This window comes from Aspergillus versicolor (assembly GCF_001890125.1).
Source record: "Aspergillus versicolor CBS 583.65 unplaced genomic scaffold ASPVEscaffold_5, whole genome shotgun sequence".
Lineage (NCBI taxonomy): Eukaryota > Fungi > Ascomycota > Eurotiomycetes > Eurotiales > Aspergillaceae > Aspergillus > Aspergillus versicolor.
The window spans coordinates 2,408,217-2,426,718 of NW_024467528.1; the positions used below are offsets into that span (position 1 = coordinate 2,408,217).

General features: G+C 50.1%; 4 protein-coding genes across 4 annotated transcripts; 3 read left to right on the top strand and 1 right to left on the bottom strand.

The window, feature by feature from the left end:
* Positions 1 to 193: 193 nt before the first annotated feature.
* On the top strand, positions 194 to 6,424 carry ASPVEDRAFT_72741 (ECM29 family proteasome component; the record flags this gene model as incomplete). The annotated part of the gene is made up of 3 exons (XM_040816167.1): positions 194 to 5,086; positions 5,195 to 5,486; positions 5,568 to 6,424. The coding sequence occupies 3 exons, from the start codon at positions 194 to 196 to the stop codon at positions 5,972 to 5,974; spliced, it is 5,592 nt and encodes a 1,863-aa protein (XP_040668723.1). The 3' UTR covers positions 5,975 to 6,424.
* A 1,490-nt stretch (positions 6,425 to 7,914) lies between these two features.
* On the top strand, positions 7,915 to 10,511 carry ASPVEDRAFT_53547 (uncharacterized protein; the record flags this gene model as incomplete). The annotated part of the gene is made up of 7 exons (XM_040814806.1): positions 7,915 to 8,087; positions 8,163 to 8,172; positions 8,430 to 8,584; positions 8,647 to 9,208; positions 9,267 to 9,449; positions 9,516 to 10,028; positions 10,095 to 10,511. 7 exons carry the CDS (start codon positions 7,915 to 7,917, stop codon positions 10,509 to 10,511), a joined length of 2,013 nt encoding a protein of 670 aa, XP_040668724.1.
* Positions 10,512 to 11,260: 749 nt separating this feature from the next.
* ASPVEDRAFT_133371 (WW domain protein) lies at positions 11,261 to 14,965 on the top strand (the record flags this gene model as incomplete). Its single annotated transcript, XM_040807027.1, has 3 exons — positions 11,261 to 13,671; positions 13,727 to 14,333; positions 14,396 to 14,965. The coding sequence occupies 3 exons, from the start codon at positions 11,261 to 11,263 to the stop codon at positions 14,963 to 14,965; spliced, it is 3,588 nt and encodes a 1,195-aa protein (XP_040668725.1).
* Positions 14,966 to 15,361: 396 nt separating this feature from the next.
* Positions 15,362 to 18,414, bottom strand: ASPVEDRAFT_62880 (uncharacterized protein; the record flags this gene model as incomplete). The annotated part of the gene is made up of 5 exons (XM_040815642.1): positions 18,121 to 18,414; positions 17,481 to 18,067; positions 17,176 to 17,416; positions 16,378 to 16,382; positions 15,362 to 16,327 (listed from the first exon to the last, which is right to left on the bottom strand). Exons 1-5 carry the CDS (start codon positions 18,341 to 18,343, stop codon positions 15,362 to 15,364), a joined length of 2,022 nt encoding a protein of 673 aa, XP_040668726.1. The 5' UTR covers positions 18,344 to 18,414.
* Between the last annotated feature and the right edge of the window lie 88 nt (positions 18,415 to 18,502).

Consider the following 18,502-nt stretch of genomic DNA (forward strand, 5'->3'; position numbering starts at 1 on the left):
TATTTGGCCATCACCGCAGTGGTTCAGGTCCACTACAGCTGACGTTGATCGTTTCTACCTGCACAGTGGCTTAGAGGGAACTCTTAATTCTCACCACCCTTGCGGTCTTTCAGCTGCCACTTTTCTTGAGATGTTTCTTTCACTCAATGCTTAATAAAGTTCACTCTGCTTTCCTTGTTAAATCACAACCGATATGGCCGACCCCAACAGTGCGGAGGCCCGAGAGCTGAGCTTAATTTCCAAGGTTGAGTTGAGAATCGCCCTGGCTGATACAGATGCGAAGTTGGAATCTCTTCTCGGCACATACCTGCCCCCTTTGTTACTGAAATTGGGCGCGGATAGCCACACAGTTCGCAGCAAAGTTATTTCAGTTTGTCAGCATATCAACACCAGAGTCAAGGCCCCCGCAATTAAATTGCCCGTGGCCGCGCTCTTGAAGCAGTTCAAAGAACAAAAGACGCAATTGATCAGGCATTTTGACCTGATCTATCTTCAGCAAGGTATTGATCGCTTGGGCTCCGACGCTAGAGTTGAGATTTTGGTTCCGTTACTTCAGGGCATCTCCGAAATTGGAACATCTGCAAACCAGGGTGCTGTTGTGTTTAACCTTGTACTGCGCCTATTGCCATTGCTGAAGCTTCCTCCAAAAGGAAGTGAAGACGATGTGAAACTGAAGACTCGGCTAGGTCTGTCGGACCAAGACTCGAGTTTTCTATCGCACTGGTTTTCAAAACTGTTGATTCTTACGCCTGCGGAAAAAAACACGCCTGCATGCCCAGGTTTATCTCCAGCAGAGTACAAGTTTCTTAATAAAGATGTGCCTGTAACTGAAACGTGGGACCCTGCTCAGGAGGGCGGGTTAAACCTAACGGAAACTAAAGTCCGAGTACTGAGGTTCATCTCCAGCGGTGCATTTAATGATTCGGAGCGGATGATGCCCGCTATAATTTCGTCTGCAGACAGTAACTCTCGACTGTCTGATCTCGCCGAAGAGCTTCTGAAGAGGTTTACGCCGGACCTCGAAAGCCCGGATGTTGTTCAGCAGCTTTATCAACTGTATTTTGGTGCTGGTACACCAGATGGGGCCCGCCCGGCGCGCCCTGCCCTGCAAACGAAGCTCCTTGTCTTCCTGGGGAAGTCTGTTAAGGCCACATCAAACACGGATAGCATTGTTCAATTAATCGAAGATGGTCTCTTATCGGATTCGGCGAGGTCTTCTCAGGGGCTGCAAGCGTCCAAGCTGCGAACTCAGATCTTCAACTTCACTACATGGGTTGTCCGCATGGGCTCACCAGATGATCTCAGGCAGCTGGCACCGAAAGTCATCGCTGGGCTGATGGACTTTATTCGGTCTCAGGGCTGGCCTAGCCCAGGAGCCAGTGGCCAACGACTTCCAGCCACTGATCTAAGTCTACGCGCGCTTGCCTACGAAAGCATTGGAATTATCGTTCCCAAGGCCGATCTTCAATTTAACAGTGGGCATGAAACAGTGTCTTATTTCGAGTTAATCAAATGGCTTTTCACGTCACTAAGCTGTGATGACTCGGGCCCCCAATTCTTCGTCAGCATTGAGCAAGCCTTAGGAAGCATATTGAATTCGTCAATAGATGTTGCGAGCGCGGAATCCCAGAAGGAATTAAGCCATTTTTTGCTGTCTCAAATGAGGACATACCCAGGAAATGATGACGAGGAAACCGGATGCAGAATCGTACGTGGGCCGCAGTACGCTGCGGTAAGGTTTACTAACCGATTTCTACCATTTTCTAACGTTGTTGGACGCTGGATCGATCTCATGGCCGTTGCAGGTGGCACTGATAAACGCCAGGAAATTTCTGAGGAAGGTAAAAAGGGCCTGCACCCATATTGGTATAGGCTCCTAAATCCGACGCAGGAAAATAAGCCAATAGCTGCTTCATTCGGATCTGGAGGTGAAGCGACTTCTTGGTTCGATTTTCCAAGTTTTATTGAAGCCACGAACTTTCTACTCTTTACTGTGGTTCCTGGGAATCATGAGTTTGGTGTGTTCTCCGGGCGATACAGAGAATCCTTTGCCCCTGCTATGACCTTCCTTCGCAACATCCTATTCTGGAAATCTCTGTTAGCGGCCGGTTTCGACATGGAGATAGAGCAAGATTGGGAATCTAAATTGGACTTGATGCTCGCTTCGGATGAAAAGGCGCGGGCAGCTCTGAGGCAACATATGAGATCGAACGATCAGGAACTAGTGGGCATGTTTTTGCAGTCTACCCTGATGGGTCTTGTTGATCCTTATCGAGAGGGTCGTCGACAATGCGGAGAACACTTTGTTAGTATCTGCTCGCTAGCAGCTAACAACTCGGTCGAGTGGCTTCTTCCCCAGACACTCTCACTAAAAGGAACTCTGTCCAGCAATGATCAGGATGCTCAGAACACGGCGGCTAGAGCAATTGGTATCTTAGCTTCCCATCCTGCGTTTTCTCGAGAAGACCTGGCTGCTCTGATGACCGAATTATCAGCTACATTGGGCTCATGGGAGTCCGCGGTTGGTGACAAAGTGCTCAAGGTCCGGGGAGCGATACTTGGGCTATGCTTTGTTTTCAGTAGGCTTGCCTTTCGGGGAACAATAGAAAAAGTTCCCGAAACTCAAGTGGATCAATTTGTGAGGGTTTTACTTTCCATCATTGAGGCTTCGCGCGACTCTCTCCTCCGCCAAGCTGCAGAGACAGCTATCGGGCAACTAAGTCTTTCTGGTCTTCTCTCTCCAACTACATTCTCCGACACCGAGTGGGAAGCAATCAAAGACAAGCTGATAAAAGATGCAAAAGCTGAAAGCAACGTTGCCATCACAGCCATTGGTTTGCTTCTCCTCACTTTCCCCCGCGATGTACCCCTGTTTGACCAACTGTTTGAGGCTCTTACCGGCCTACATGAGCTTCGAAGCCCAGAAATTCACTTCACGGTGGGTGAAGCGCTGGGTAATGCTGTCGCCGGTTGGGATTCCAAGTCGCTCGTCCCCAATTTCGATGTCGATGCGAAGTTTCCTGAAAATAAAACCCCAATATCGGTCCTTGCAGATGCGTGTGACAAACTCATTACTAATTGCAGGGCGCCAAAACCATCTTTAAGGAAAGCATCTGCAATATGGTTACTATGCTTGGTCAAAAACTGTGGTCACATGAAAGAGATACAAAGCCGTCTCCGCAAATGCCAGATCACGTTCGCTAGCCTGTTGAGTGACCGCGACGAGATGGTCCAAGAAACCGGGGCGCAAGGACTTAGCTTGGTATACGAGATGGGTGACCAAGCTCTCAAGGATGACTTGGTGCGTGACTTAGTGGACTCGTTTACGGCCAGTAGCGCAAACCTCGGCGGAGGTAAAGTCGATGAGAACACTGAGCTCTTCGAGCCTGGAGCTCTACCTACCGGTGGAGGCTCATCTGTCAATACATACAAGGATATCATGAACCTTGCTTCCGAAGCCGGTGATCCAACTCTCGTCTATCGATTCATGTCACTCGCTTCCAACAACGCACTCTGGACCAGTCGTGCGGCTTTTAGCAAGATCGGTATCAGCAGTATTTTCTCTGACTCCAGTATTAACGGATACCTTGCAAAAAACCCGAAGATTTATCCTAAACTCTTCCGATACCGGTTTGATCCGAATCCAAATGTGCAGCGCTCTATGAACACCATATGGCTTGCGTTGGTCAAGGATCCAAATGCGGTCATCGGCGCTCATTTCGATGAAATCATTTCAGATCTCTTAAAGAGCATGCTGGCTGGTCGAGAATGGCGAATGCGGCAGGCAAGTTGTACGGCAATCGCAGATTTAATACAGGGTCGGCAGCCGGAGGTATATGCCAAATATGTGGATGAAATATTTACCAAGGCATTTAAGCTGGTTGATGATATCAAAGAGAGCGTTCGAACTGCGGCTTTAAAGCTTTGCCAGACAATTACCGGCTCCGTTATCCGCACCTTGGAGGTGAGCGATCCTGATACGAAACGCGTGAAGACTATGCTCGAAAGCACCATCCCCTTCCTATTAAGTGATAAAGGCATGGAATCTAGTGTCCAAGAGGTTCAGGGATTTGCCCTCGGAGCTCTAATACAGATGATAAAGAAAGGGCCTGGCAGCTCATTACGGCCGTTCGTTCCTAGCATCATGGAACAGTTTTTGAACTGCCTTAGCTCACTAGAGCCACAGGCAGTCAACTACGTCCATCTCAATGCCGATAAGTACGGGCTAACAGGGCAAGAAATAGACAAGATGAGACTGTCTAGTATTCGTACTTCGCCGATGATGGAAGTTATTGAGCGATATTTAATCGATATGCTAGACGATGCGAGCATGAAGGAATTCGCGGCAAAACTGGAAGGCGTTATTCGCTCGGCTGTTGGTCTTCCATCCAAGGTCGGATGCAGCCGTGTACTAGTCCTGTTGAGCATGCGCACGGTGCTCTTCCGACCTTACGCAGATCGATTTATCCAGATTCTTGGTAAATATGTCGTCGACAGGAACGACACCGTCAGCGCGTCATACTGTTCATCCATTGGCTATCTCATGCGGCTGGCCTCAGACGACCGAATCCTGAGGACAATTGAATACGCCAAAACTCTATACCTGACAGCTGAAGATGCCAATCAGCGAGCGATTTCAGCCGAGATCCTACACTCATCCTCGAAGCTATCTAATGATCGGTTCATGACATTTGCCTCAACCGCCTTGCCGTTCATTTTCGTTGCGAAACACGATCTGGATGAGCATGTCCGTGAAGTATTTGAGAAAACGTGGCAGGATAATGTCGGTGGCAATCGAGCCGTGTCACTGTACATCAAGGAAATCACCTACCTTGTCAGGGATAACCTAGAATCAGCTCGGTGGGCAATAAAGCACACCGCAGCATTGGCAATCGCAGACGCTATCATGTCACTGGATTCGGAGATCGACCTGGGTACGAGCGAGTACGTATGGCCTGTCTTAGAAAAGGCATTGGCCGGGAAGACCTGGGACGGAAAAGAAAATGTGCTCAAGGCATTCGTGCGATTTGCAAGCCAGGCGAAGAAATTATGGCAAAGACAACCTCCGCTAGGAGAACTGATGAAGGTAAGTCAGCCTTTAACTTTTTTTCTTTTTTTTTGAATCCTTTTTTATTTCTGCAATTGTTTCATTTTCAGCAACTTGGCTACGAGCTTTGGGCTTATTTGAATTCAGAATATTACGATTCGAGAGGCCAAACGAAATAACCCTGCATATCGACCACATGGCCTGACTGCTCTGGGTGGAGTAGCACAAGCACGCAGGGACCTCAATCTTACGGCTGAAGCAATCAACATTGTTTCCAATGTGCTGGATGACATTGACGATGCAGGAGATCCCATGGACATCGACTCTGGCAGCGGACCCGGGGCAAAGCAAACTTTGGAGAATACGCTGGCGGCGTGTGTAAAATGTCTTTTGCAGTGCCTTAGCCCGGCAGTACAAGCAGTGCAAACATCCCCGGAAGGTGAGAAGACCCTTTCTTTGCGTCCAGCAACCGCCTCCGTATCAATGAGCTAATAAAGAAATTACGCCTTGGGTCGCACAGCACTTGATGGATACGTAGTGGAATCGAGGTCGAAAGTCCGTCAAGCTATGGCACATGGAGGGAAGCAAGTGCAGATTACTCTGTATGAGGAGTTACGTCTCCTCTTCGCTCAGTTAGACACATGGGCTTCAGAGGAAAATGTCGACACTAACCATCTACGGGAGATACATGTGATTTTGGCAACGTTAACAGGGGAATTGCTCTTTTGTGATATTGATTTATCCGTTGAAGCAATCCGAAAGGGACGTGCAGAAGCGACGACTTCTTACGTCAAATTCTGCCAACAAACGGGACGGGAGATAGGCCCAGAGCTACGAAAGTCCGTCAGTGAATGGAGGAAAGAGGAAAGGTCTGGACCCGTCAGACAGATTCTTGATCAGGTGATCGGACAGTTGGCATCAGAGTAAAGACGACAAGGTTTCGGGCGTTTCCCAGCGGTAACAAGTGCTTATGACCCTTGAACACCGACGGGTGATGGACGCCGAACGAGGCGCGGATGTCTGAGACTCCGGGGGAGTTTTGGAGATAGGAGTCCATCCTGTATTTTGGCCAGCTTTGGGGGACGGCTTGCAGCTAAGAAATAGTTTGCTGCCAGTCAAGTTCGTTCCCTTGAGCCGGAACAGGAGGAGCCCTATCAGCGGTGTCAGTGTCACCCGACCCGCAAATGGAGAGAGCGCGAAGCGAAAAGGAGGGTTCATCAGCCGACTGCTGCGGTCCGTTCTGTTCCTGGAGATGGCGTGAAGAGTGGCCTCGGCCGAATGTGTTGACTAGTGTTTTGTGACCAATATCCTTATTTACGATAGAGTGCGACAAGAGTAATGCATTTTCCACCCTCTTCGGAGTCACGCCAGTCATGCAGGCACTAGCGAATCATGAGTGCTACTTGCCGAGGGGCCAACAGTGGCTCAGCCTAATATTCTGGCCGACGAGCTGCACCTCGCATTCCTTTCTCGCCCTTGGGAGCTCCAGACCATGCATGGCCAGGCCGGAGGCGCAAGAGAATCTGCAAAACAAACCTCCGAGTAATCAGAAGCCAGAGCGACTCTCTGGGGCGCTAAATTAGTCTCATCGGTAGTCCTGTTTATTACTGGCACATGGCAGGCCAAGCGCAGAGGGCGAGGGGTCAATGGGATTCAAGGTCCGGGCTGGACCCAGTACCCATTATTCGCTGAGAGGCAGCCCAAGCCTCCAAGGCCCGACAGCGAGCGGATGGTTTGCTGGACTTTCGTATTATTGCTTGCCAGGAATAGAAAAGCGTCCGACCTCGTTATCTAGGGCCACGACTGGAATACGACTAGAGTATTACATTTTTGCAAGACAAAGAATCAGCCGCTTCGGCTGCAAGAAAACGCAGAGGCAAGAATGACAGGAAACACTCACCCCCTCCGGAGCCCGATAAATGAGACAAGGCAGAGTAGCCTGACGCCTCTAGAGGTTGTAAGGATCGAGATTTCTATTTCTGTCGCCACCGCCAGCCTGAGTCTCGAGCCTTTGCAGCCCGATGGAAGGGAAAGAAAAAGAAAAGAGCAATGCAGGAGCGACAGCGAGAGGATGAAGAGTGAGAGCCAGAAAGTGTGAAAGTGAGTGAGAGAGGGGCGAGACGCACGTAGAATCCCCACATGGTTGGCAGCTGCACCAACTTGTGCTTGGCCGTAGTTTATTTTGCTCCTGCTGCGATCTTCCCAAATCAACCCGCACGAATCGCACGAATCGTCGGTTGTCTCGGGCGCTGGCCTCATTCCCTCCGGTCGTCCCCCATTCGCTAGACTTTTCTCATCCCCCGTTCGTCTTTCGGCGTTCCCTTCTCTGGTCAATCAAATCGGCGGCCTCTCGTAGCCTCGCAGTCTTGCAGCACTTCGTCACGGCTGTCCCAGGATTGCGTCTCATGCACCTCCCTGTTTCTCTCTTTTCTTTCCCAGTCAATTTAATTTCGATTCCCTTTCTTGCTTCCGCTAGTCTGATCATGGATAGCTCCACGGTGTGCGCGATGCTGGCGTGCTTATTTTTGTCCTGGCTGCTCCCCACCCCCAGCTGAGGACCTGTCTTCATGATCAATTCGGTCCAATTTCTGGCCCTTCTGGTCGGTGTCCACGCTGTTTCGCTTCTGATTACCGCTTGTGTTATTATCAAACGGTAAAATCTTGCAACCAGGGCAGGGTTCACCCCGATAACCATTGTCGCCCACACGTGGCTCATGAGGCTCTGGCGGCATACTATATATATGCTTAATGGTAGCTCGTCAATCTTGCTCCATCGTTTTCTCGAAACTGGAGATTTAATGTTTTGCTGAATTCCGTTCAAATCGTCGTATTGATTCCCCCAATCCATGACGATACTCGATTCAAAGATGTCCACCCGCAGAAGCCCGTCTTCTAGGAAGCGCCCTCTGCGTTTACCAACCATTGCGCCCAAAGACGACGTGACGCCTTTGCGATCCCATGATACCACACCGGTGGCTACCAAAGCGACAGTGATACAGCCTCGCCTGCGCTTTCCGCCGCGATCGAGAACTGGGTGTTGGTATGTTTCTTCCTTGCGCGCCACAGCATCAGGTTTTCTTTAACATTCCCTGGCTAATTCAATTTCAAACACTAGGACATGTAGAGTAAGCTAAATATTCCCTTTATGTTACACTCACACGTCGCCTTAGCCGATTGAGCGCGCTGACTTGGAATCTTTGACATGTTTAGAGTCGTAAGAGTGAGTTTTAGCCTTGCTCATTTACGACATCCCGTTCCCCTCCAGTTTTCATTTATTGACTGTGTGTTTAGTCAAATGTGATGAGGTCCATCCACAGTGTAATGTTAGTCTTACACCACGTATGCCCCCTTTATATGTGTGCTAATATAGATCGATATCCAGCAATGCGCACGGCTGGGCCATGTTTGTGACTACCAACCCCGGCTGTGCTTTCGGGATGACACCCGCCGGGTTATGGAACGTATGCCTGATGTCAAGACAAAAGGAAATTTCGTTTGGGACCGTGAGCATGCCCCTAACTCGACAAATTCCAAAGAGCTCCATGTCCGCATACTAACTGGTACTGATTGGCCCCAGCAACAAAGATGTCGCTCTGGAGGGAACGTCTTGGTACTTCGGATTCAATACCCTGCGACTTGCTCCCAGATTTCTCGAAGCTTACTTCAGATGAAGACCGGGAGAAAAAAGCGCAAGGGTCGGTTCCGGGCACATACCATGTCGTTGCGGTTCCAGAGAGTTTCGCACGCCTTCCAGAGTATACTGAGGATGCGTTTGAAACCGTACCTGGCGACTCATACTGGAGTCCCCCATCCGAGTACAATAGTCATGACCTGATGGATGAGGTCACTACATCCGAAGACCCCAACGTGGTGATCCTGAACCAGTTTAGAGACTCTAGGAAACATGGATATTCCAGTCGTCGGAGCCATACGCGATCTCCGGAATCCGAACTAGGTCCCACTTCCGTCTCATTTGAGACGCAGTATACTTCGTTGCAGAGCATTCCGGAGTATGAGATATCCGAGTCCATTGATCTCGAAGCATACGACATGACGCTCCTCGATCACTTTCAAAATATTGTATGGATGCAATTGATCCCCGGAGACTACGGCTATTTGGAATCGATCATCTTCGAGCAAGAGGCTTCCAATTTCCCTCCAGTGGGTGGTGCCGAGTGCTTTGTTTGGGGTGCATGAATCCTAACGACTATTGTGATAGCTTCTCCATATCATGATGGCACTGTCAGCCCTCAGCTTAGTTCAGCAAGGAAATAATCATTACATGGATGCCCTACAGTACTATGATCAAACGCTACCCTCTCTTCAGAGCAGCCTCCAAAACTGTGATGATATTCTCTCGGATGGGCTGTTCCTGACCCATTTTCTCCTTCTTATTTACCAGGTCCGTAACGCATTTACATTCACCCCCTTCTCAAAAAGGAGAGATCTTGGTTGCTAACAAAGTTAGATCGCATTTACGACACCCAACAGCGGGTTGAATTTATGGTCTTATCAGATGTCCCGGTTACTCCAACTGTCCCTATTGAGACAATCCGTGGCCGAGCGAGAACGGTATCCGTTCGTTATCTGGTTGACTTGCCATGTTGATCTATATGCGCTTCTCAGCGGCGCCAGTGAGGGGGCCTATGTTAGAGCGGCGATTGAAAGCCATTTACTTCCCGAAACTGAATTTCTTCTCTACCCTGTGGGGCTCCAGAACTCAAGTGTGACGCACCCGGAAGAATGTGACTTTCGACCCTTAATTATGCGGCTGTATCGGGAATGTTTTATGCTTTCGGCGCGTGTCGGATTATTTACAGCTGAAGTGAAAAGTTTGAAAATGGCACATACGGAGCTCATTTTCCGGGAGCTCGAGAACATGCGTACAGCTTTCAAACACCTGTGGAATTCGGAAGAAGTTCAATTCTTCATGGAGAGCCAGCCAAATTTGCCAAAACCGTCTCAGCATAGCTTTTACCAGGTAGGCATATAAGGGTCCTGACGTCTCGTTGCTAAGAATGTGAAGCTAAAGTGCTCGACTCTCCAGCTATCCATACTCTTCCATACCTCACTTCTTTTCACATGCACGAGTTTCGGGCATATCCAGGGAGCTCAAATCGAGACTGGACTTGAGAAAGAGATCCAACAACATATCAATGCGATCCTGCATTTCGCTGAAAAGATGATCACTCAAAGCCGTCGTAACGGTCCTCTATTCCTCATCTTCCCATTATTCTTATCTGGTGCGGTTACATCATCGCATAGCGATAAAATGATAGCGTTGAAGTTACTGGAAAAGCTTGGGGGGGCAAATTTAGGGTACAATGTGGCGACGACAAGCTCAATGCTTCGGATTGTCTGTGAAACCCAACTCCAGCATTCGCGAAGCGGAGGAAGTGTGCGGGAGATCGATTGGTCGGAGGTAGCAGCGAACCACGGATTCCGGCTGGTGAACTATGGGTGAGCATTCAGAACTCGGGGAGTGGGCTTGAGAAAAACAGTGTGATTAGCAGCAGCGTTTTGTTCGAGTTTTTGAGTAGCGATGAATACACGAGTCATGTTCTCTTGTTTTTGGTCGTTGGTTTCGCTGCGGGGCGACCCGACCCAGGGCTCCAGGAGACAGCCAAACTGTCCGTCAATCAGTTTCAGGACGCAGCAGAGATCAATGCCATTGTCATGAGCATCGTCATTATTATTAGTAACATCTCCTGCACATCCAACAGATGGGTGTCTGCCAGGCTCTGGGGTGCTATTCGCTGCTGCGAGGCAATTCGCAGCCAGAGCAGCCCCTCCTCGCAGATCTGCTTGGCCAATGAAGACTCCAAGGCGCTGCCAAAAAGCCCGGCGGCGCGTATCTCAGCGCTTCCAACCAACCATCGCTGCTGCTGCTTGCTCGCTGTGTGATGCCGATGGTGATCACCGTCGGGTTGACGCTGGTCACAGGCTTTTGCGCTTGCTGCTGAACTTGCTCGACGTCGTTGGGTCGCAAGGCGCTGCTTGTACACTCTTTCCTCGCGCTCCTACGCTCTTCCGTTGTCGCCTGTTCTTCTCCTCCACCCCGCATCTCAAGTTCTCAACCCACCTCGACAGCTCCTCTTTCGTCCCCTGAGCTCTCGGACTGTCCTCGTCTTTTTTCTCGCTGCCACATTCTGACGGCTAAATATACTGCTCCCTATTTGGAACCCGCTGCGATCAACGAAACGGTCCATCGATATGAACCCCTCTGGGAACAGTCGTTCCCAGGAGGAGCTTTTCCTGCATCCTTCTGGTCAGCAGGAGGCCGAATCCCCTGTCATTGGGCCATTGCGCATCAGTAAACGAGAAACTCCTCCGCCAGCTGCTTCGGGTGCTGCCCCTTTACCATACCCCGATGACCGACCACGGCCCCAACAGCATGTCTGGGGTTCGGGCTCTAGTGGTTCGAGTCCAATAGCGCAGACTGGCAGGCACAGTGCCTCTCCAACGTCGAGCGGATCAGGGCCATCGCCAGTTGACTATCCTGCCGCTTTGCGACCCAGGGATGGCCGCGAGCCCAAGCAATCGACATTGGCGGAGCGACGAGGCAACGCGCCCAAGCCGTTACCGGAGTCTCCAATAGTTGATAATTCGAATAGAGATGCGTATTTTGCCAGGATGAACCAGCCAGCACCAGCACCTCCAATTGCCAATCCGCCGCAGAGTACGGCGCATATGGATTATAATCAGCATTACTACCCTCCTCCGCAACCATCCACCTCATCGAGACCGGCATCTCGGACAACACCCTCACAGAGCCTTCAGCCTCCCGGACAGCACAGCATCAACCGTATAAGCTCTGTAGCCTCTACCTCAACAACTCGTGCCGAGCGAGGTTCACCCCCACCGCCAGAAACACCCATCATCGAGCCAGGACAACATCCGACTTCTGATATTGAAGCGCGTTATGCAGCCTCGGGGATTGCGGGTACCTCAACACTGACGGGCTTGCAGGCTCAGAGTGCTGCGGCGCAGCGAAGAGCGGAACAATACGCCGGACAACAGCCTAGAAATAACATTCAGCGTCCATGGACTCCAACTGAACTGCCGGGGTCTCAGCCCCATGGACCGCCGACCGTGTATCAAGGCGCTGAAGAGGTCTCGTCACAGAATCAGGCACCTGCATCAAACCAGTTTGCTCCCAATCCGGCGGCAACTCCGCCACAAGCGTCGCAGGCCCAGCAGCCTGGGAGACTTCCGAATAATGCACTTGAACAAGACTTAGAGAGGATGCGCATCAGCTCGTCTCCTCCCCCAGCTTATTCAAGCGTGCCACGACCATCATCCGCTTCCCAGGGCTACCCCAATGAGAAGCAACGCCTTGCAGCTTCGACTACACAGCATCCGGCAACAACTGCGCCCACCACTGTTGCGGTGACCGGGGCTGCTGCGCCAATGGTCTCGGCGCAAGAACATCCAGCATTCGCCAACGATTCAAGGCAGCAACAGCCGCAACACGTATCAGAACCGTCGCCGCATAGCGACGTACAAAACGGTGGTCAGCAGGAACAGCACCCGGCTTTTCAGCCTCAACAAGCCCAGGCCAATACAATACCGGCTGGAACTGGCACTCTGCCTCCAGCCTCTCCTCCCCCGCTCCCGGAGGGCTGGATTGCTCATTTAGATCCAAATTCAGGACAATACTATTACATTCACCTGCCCACTCAGTCCACTCAATGGGAGTTTCCCAAAGGACCTACACCTCTAAACCTCAACGAAGCTCCGATGTCACCGGTCGGAAGCGTGTACAGCGCCCACCCCCTCACCTCGCCAGGATTATCGGCGTTTGGAAAGCCACTGGCATCTCCTGGTGTTCCTATGACTCCTGGGTTTGAAAGCCTGCAGTCCCCATCCGTAGTAGGGTTTACTGGCCCTCCCCCAACTAGCGGCGTTGAGATGTACAAGGTGGCACCGACAAATGGCGTTTATTTTGGCCCTTATCTACGCTATGCGAACATGGATATCCAGCGCGGTATTTGGTTTGGATCTATTCTTCTGGTCACTGATGCTGCCCAACCACCCACAATCCACATTCATCAAAGCGTCGACTTATCTCCAAACCCTCGCCAGTTGAAGGCAATCTCCATATCTACCCATCAGCGGTGGACGTTCTACAAATATGAGGTTGACTTGAAAATGGACGAGTCTGGTCCTGCCAAATGGACCTACGCTATCACATCGCATCTTGGGTGCACACGCTATGAGTTCCTGGTCGCCGGTCAACATGAGGCGAGCTGGCGCTTCATCACAACCTCGGGCAATGATTTTTCTCTCAACGTGAATGAGAACGAGAGGTCACGGCTGGGAGGAGTTGGACTGATGTGGAAGGACATTATGCAGAAACACACTGAGATTGGTGGTTTCCACGCACAATTGTGTTTAGGTGGCCAGATATACGCTGATCGGATGTGGAAGGAGATTTCGTCGCTGAAGCAGTGGCTCATGATTCGAGGGAAAGAGGCTAGAAAAACTGCACCTTGGACGGCGACTCATGAGCAAGACGTCTTTCATGGCTACTTCCATTATTACACTAGCCACTTCGACCAGCCATATTTGAGGGAATCATTCGCTCAGATTCCGTATGTCTGCCAGATTGACGATCATGATATGTAAGTGTCCATCTCTAATATATATTTGCCTGAGCCAACGAACTGACATGCCTAGCTTTGACGGATTTGGCTCATATCCCGAACATATGCAGTTCTCCAATATGTTCAAGAACATTGGTCGTGTCGGAATTGAAATGTACTTACTTTTCCAGCACCATACGACTCTCGACATCCTACGCAATGCCAGCACAGACCATGACCTTTTTACCATCACTGGTACGGGGTGGCATTTCGTTAAATACCTCGGCCCCTCCGTGGTTCTTGTAGGTCTTGACTGTCGTTCGGAGCGCAACCAGCATCAGGTCCTCGCTGGGCCCACCTACCAAGGCATTTTCCCCAAAATTGCCATGCTCCCATCCACAGTTCAGCACTGCCTGTGGATGTCATCTATTCCACTTATTTACCCACGCCTAGAAACTGCAGAACATATTGCCCAAACATTTACTACCGGCAAGCGAGCTTTCACTGGTGCATACAACGTACTGGGCAAGGTGACCAGTTCCGTGGCGGGTGTGGTGGGAGCCAAGGACGTTGTCGGCTCCGGCTTCGACTCTGTTAAGCGTGCTGTAGGTAAGAGCGGACTCATGGGAGGGATCCTAAGCCCATTCGGAGAATTCGACCTTCTCGACGAGCTTCGAGACCAATGGACTCATGAATCAAAGGTAATTGCCACCTCCCACCATTTCGATCGTCGTGTTTTCTAACAGGGTGGGAATAAAATTAGGACCTAGAAAGAACCTACCTAATCCGCACACTCCAGGGCATCGCACACCAAAAATCCATAAGAATGACCTTCCTCTCCGGTGCCGTCAACGTTTGCGGCGCGGGCCTAGTCCATGACCCTGGCCAGCCGTCAGACCACAAAACGATGTACCAGCTGATTTCCTCCTCGGTCGTTAACAGTCCTCCACCTTCCTATATTATTAAAATGCTTCACGCAAGCAATAAGCCCCTTTATGTCCCTTCAAATGGCCACCGCTCCACCCCTTCCCAGCCCACAGATACAAAGGAAGACATGATGGAAATCTTTCAAAATGATGTGACGGGCCAGGCGCGTGAATATAAAAAGCTTATGGGCAGACGAAATTACATTGCCATTGTTGCATACGACCCAGATTCCATTGGTGGAAATCAGATGTCCTTGTCGATGTATGGACAGCAGGGATTTCCGCCTCCTGGTGGAGGTGGGAAGTTGAATCTTGCTGTTGATTTTATGGTGCAGGGGGATGGATCGTTTGGGCAGGTGGTCAAGTATGGACCTGTCATTGTGCCGAATTTGGAGCATGGGAAGTGAAGCCAGTTGACTAAATGACTGACTAGCCCCACTACACTAAAATCGGGTCTCCAGGTACAACATCTCTTTCATGTTTATATCCTTCATCCTCCTTTACAGCTACTTTGCACCGTCATATTCTTGTTTACACTTCTTATCTATATCACTGGTTGATACTGGTTCACTATTAGCATGCATACACTTTATGCTTTGTAAATGAGTTAGCATTGGCCGCTTCGTTTTACTTTTTTTTTTTTTTTTATCAAGTGCAGATAGTTTAGATAGTCAACCGCCTACTAGATGGCACACTGAAGTGTATAACCTAGATTTCAAAAATTGGCGTGCTCAATGCTATAATAATATAGAAGAAAAACAACATCCTATTATTGTCATAAGAAAGGGGAAACACGGACCATACTACCACCTCCCCGACGGATCACCGCCTGGAATGCAAAGGCCTAGGCGAAGGAAATAATCACGGTGAGAGTAAAACAACTCCCACAGTCGAAACCTAGGTGGAAGAAAGTTCCACGGAAGGTGAGGTTTGATTCGAAATTTAGGTTCCCGAGAGATTTCTTCTTCGTCTCCGCTTTCATCAACCTCATCCAAAAAGGATGAGGTTGAGGATGAGGTCGAGAGAACCTGCTGCTCCGCGTTGGACCCCAGGAAATCAATGTCGTGTTCATGATGTGATGGGGAACTGGTCCTTAATCCCTCTGCACCAGAGATGCACTCTTGGTCAGATCTTCCTTTGCAATACTTAACATCGTCAACAGAAAACGGAAGCTCAACACGGGAGATGTAAATCTCCCCGCTGTGCATCTCATAGCCCCATTCATTAAGTGGAACTAGAGGTACAGGGTCATCCACGTGAGTAACACGGTGGAATTTCCAATCTCTAACGTTGTCGGAATCAAGATGGAAGACCGTATCCAGATACTCCACAAACGCCTTGTTCCCCACCCTCGGTTCCCCAAATGTCGTCACGACAGGGTTCCATCCGCGCAGTTGCATTTCTGTACCCGCAAGAGCGGCAACAGCGCCACCAAGAGAGTGGCCTACTAATGTCAGCGCGTAATCCGGGTACTGGTCTCGTGCTGCGGAGATGGCGTCTAGGATTGCCGTGCGGGTTGATCGCCACTCGTTCATAAAACCTAAGTGTACAAAACAGTCTGCACATCTGGACCCGTCGCCGTCAGTGTTATTGCCCCCGGTAAACGGTACGTATTCTTGAAGAAAGGCAGAAAGGTCGGCGATGGCGTTTGGAATTGAGTATGTACCACGAAAAGCAACGATGATGCGTTTGGGTGAGGGGGGGTGCGAAAGGGCGATATAGCCGCAAGAGTCAAAGAGTAATGGGCCCGTATGCCATGTCTGAGTTTCCTGTTGTCAGTTTATTTAACAGGACAGTTTGAGTTCAGGGCGGCGCGTACGTCGACTAGCTCAAAGCCCCTAAAGTCCCGACAATGACTGAGACATTGGAACGGTTTCTGAACACCAGTGGTCCCGACGCAGTAGGCAATATCAACGATACGGGCCAACTCTCCGAGTGAGTCGAAGAGTTCTGGGGAGACTCGTCGATCAGGCCCATTATCCCTCTTCTCCGTAGCCTCAACGGGTACCGCGTGAGCATCCGAAAGACGGCATAGCTGTGTGATGAAAACGATAAGCGCGAGGTACAGACTATCAAAAAATAAACCCATCATGATGAGGTATTTTATGTCTAGCCATCATCACCGAGGTGTTTCGAGTTATTATATCAGGAAAAGAGTGTGCTAGATGCTGATCTGCGGGGGGAGCCTGAACTCTGAAGATCCGTGAACGTGACGTTGGTAAACCTGGGGTAGCGCCAAGATACAACGCTTTTCCTATTCTGGGAGATACGGATTACTCCGTCCGATACCTTGGTGACATCACCGGATCATTTCAGCTGAGTCTGACTCTTGACAGCTGTATTACGCGTAGTATGCTTTGAGCCTGGCGGATGACCCAGGCATGTGTGTGTGTGTGTGTGTGTGTGTGTGTGTGTAGTTGACTTATAAAAGGCTGAATAATTTATTGTTCTACTATATTTACTCACCATTCCAGCTCGTATCGAGGCTGGGACATATATCATCTAGCGAAGCTATGGCTCAGATGGTCCAGATCACAACACGGCCGTCAACCCCACTCGCTGGACCAAAATTAGTTTATACATAAACACAAATGCACGCTGTAGTCAGGTCACTTACTGCTGAGTTTGTGCACAGAGCCATTGACATCTTCATAAACTCTGATGGTGTTGATGGTGTTCTGGTGAACCGTCTTGAGTTGTGTGTCGGCTTGTGTTTGTCCCTTCAGGTCCATTTGACGGAACATGTTAAGTGCAGACTCTTCGCGGACATTTCCAGCGCCAGCCCCTGCCTTGTTCTCGATACTTCCTTCCAACTGCCATCCGTTTTCGTCTCCACGCAAACGATACGGCTCACAATCCTACATTCTCACGTTAGATTTCCCCCGCCACTCAATAACAGAAGTCATTTCTGGGATGACTTACATGGCCAGCGGCAATAATCTCATTCTCTCCATTCCAGATCAAACTGTTGAACGGGAGAAGACGGGTCGAGATGTTCAACATAGCGCGAGGAGGCTGTTCTGGAGCACTTGGATACACAATGGTGACACTGCTATCATGCCCTGTAAACGCAAGTACATCCCCACTGGGGGAGAAGGAAACGCCTTGGATCCATCCCGCCGAGTCGTTCAGAAACTCGCCACAGATGGTATTAAATGGCAGGCGTTCTCCCCACGCACTCGGCTCCGGGCGAGTATCAACACCCTTGATGAAACTCGACAGAACCCTCGCATGAGAGTCGGTCGATCCTGCAGCAAGTAGAACAGAGTTTGGATGCCAGGCAAGAGTGGTGATGGTACTCCGAATCGGCTTTTTGAGGTGTTTGGAAATCCACCAATCGTTCTCCTCCTCAAAGTAACATACTGCGATCACACGGGCACCAGATCCGACGGCAAATTTTTGTTCAGATGGCGACCAGCGCACAAAGGTTGCAGCCCTATTGATCCGAAGTAGCACCAGTGTTGGTTTCCATCCGGCGGGGGTCTGTTCCCAAACGTAGGCGTTGCGGTCTAAAACCACATTAAATTAGCTGCAATCGTTGAATTAGATTAAGATGCCATACCTTGCGAGCAGGTTACAATACGACCTGAGCTGGGCGCAATATCAACACTAGTAACAGTCTTTTCGTGGCCCTTCAGCTCATCCGTCAGGGAGAGCTTGCTACCTGCCTTTCGGTAAAGCTCCACATTGTTCTCTCGAGCAACAGCGAGGACCGAGTTGTCGGACGAGAAGGAATGATCGGCAATCGAGCTGTGAAAAAGATGATGGGTTTCGGGTGTAGCCATTGTTTTAATAAAGACAGGAGGAGCTCTCTACTGTCGTGGGAGTGTCGAGTTGATACGTACCTGGAGGTGGGGGCCTCCGTTGTGATTGGGGCCCACCATCGGACTGGTTGATTATATAATATCAATCATGTGATTTACTCATTCTGATGCTAGGCCTTC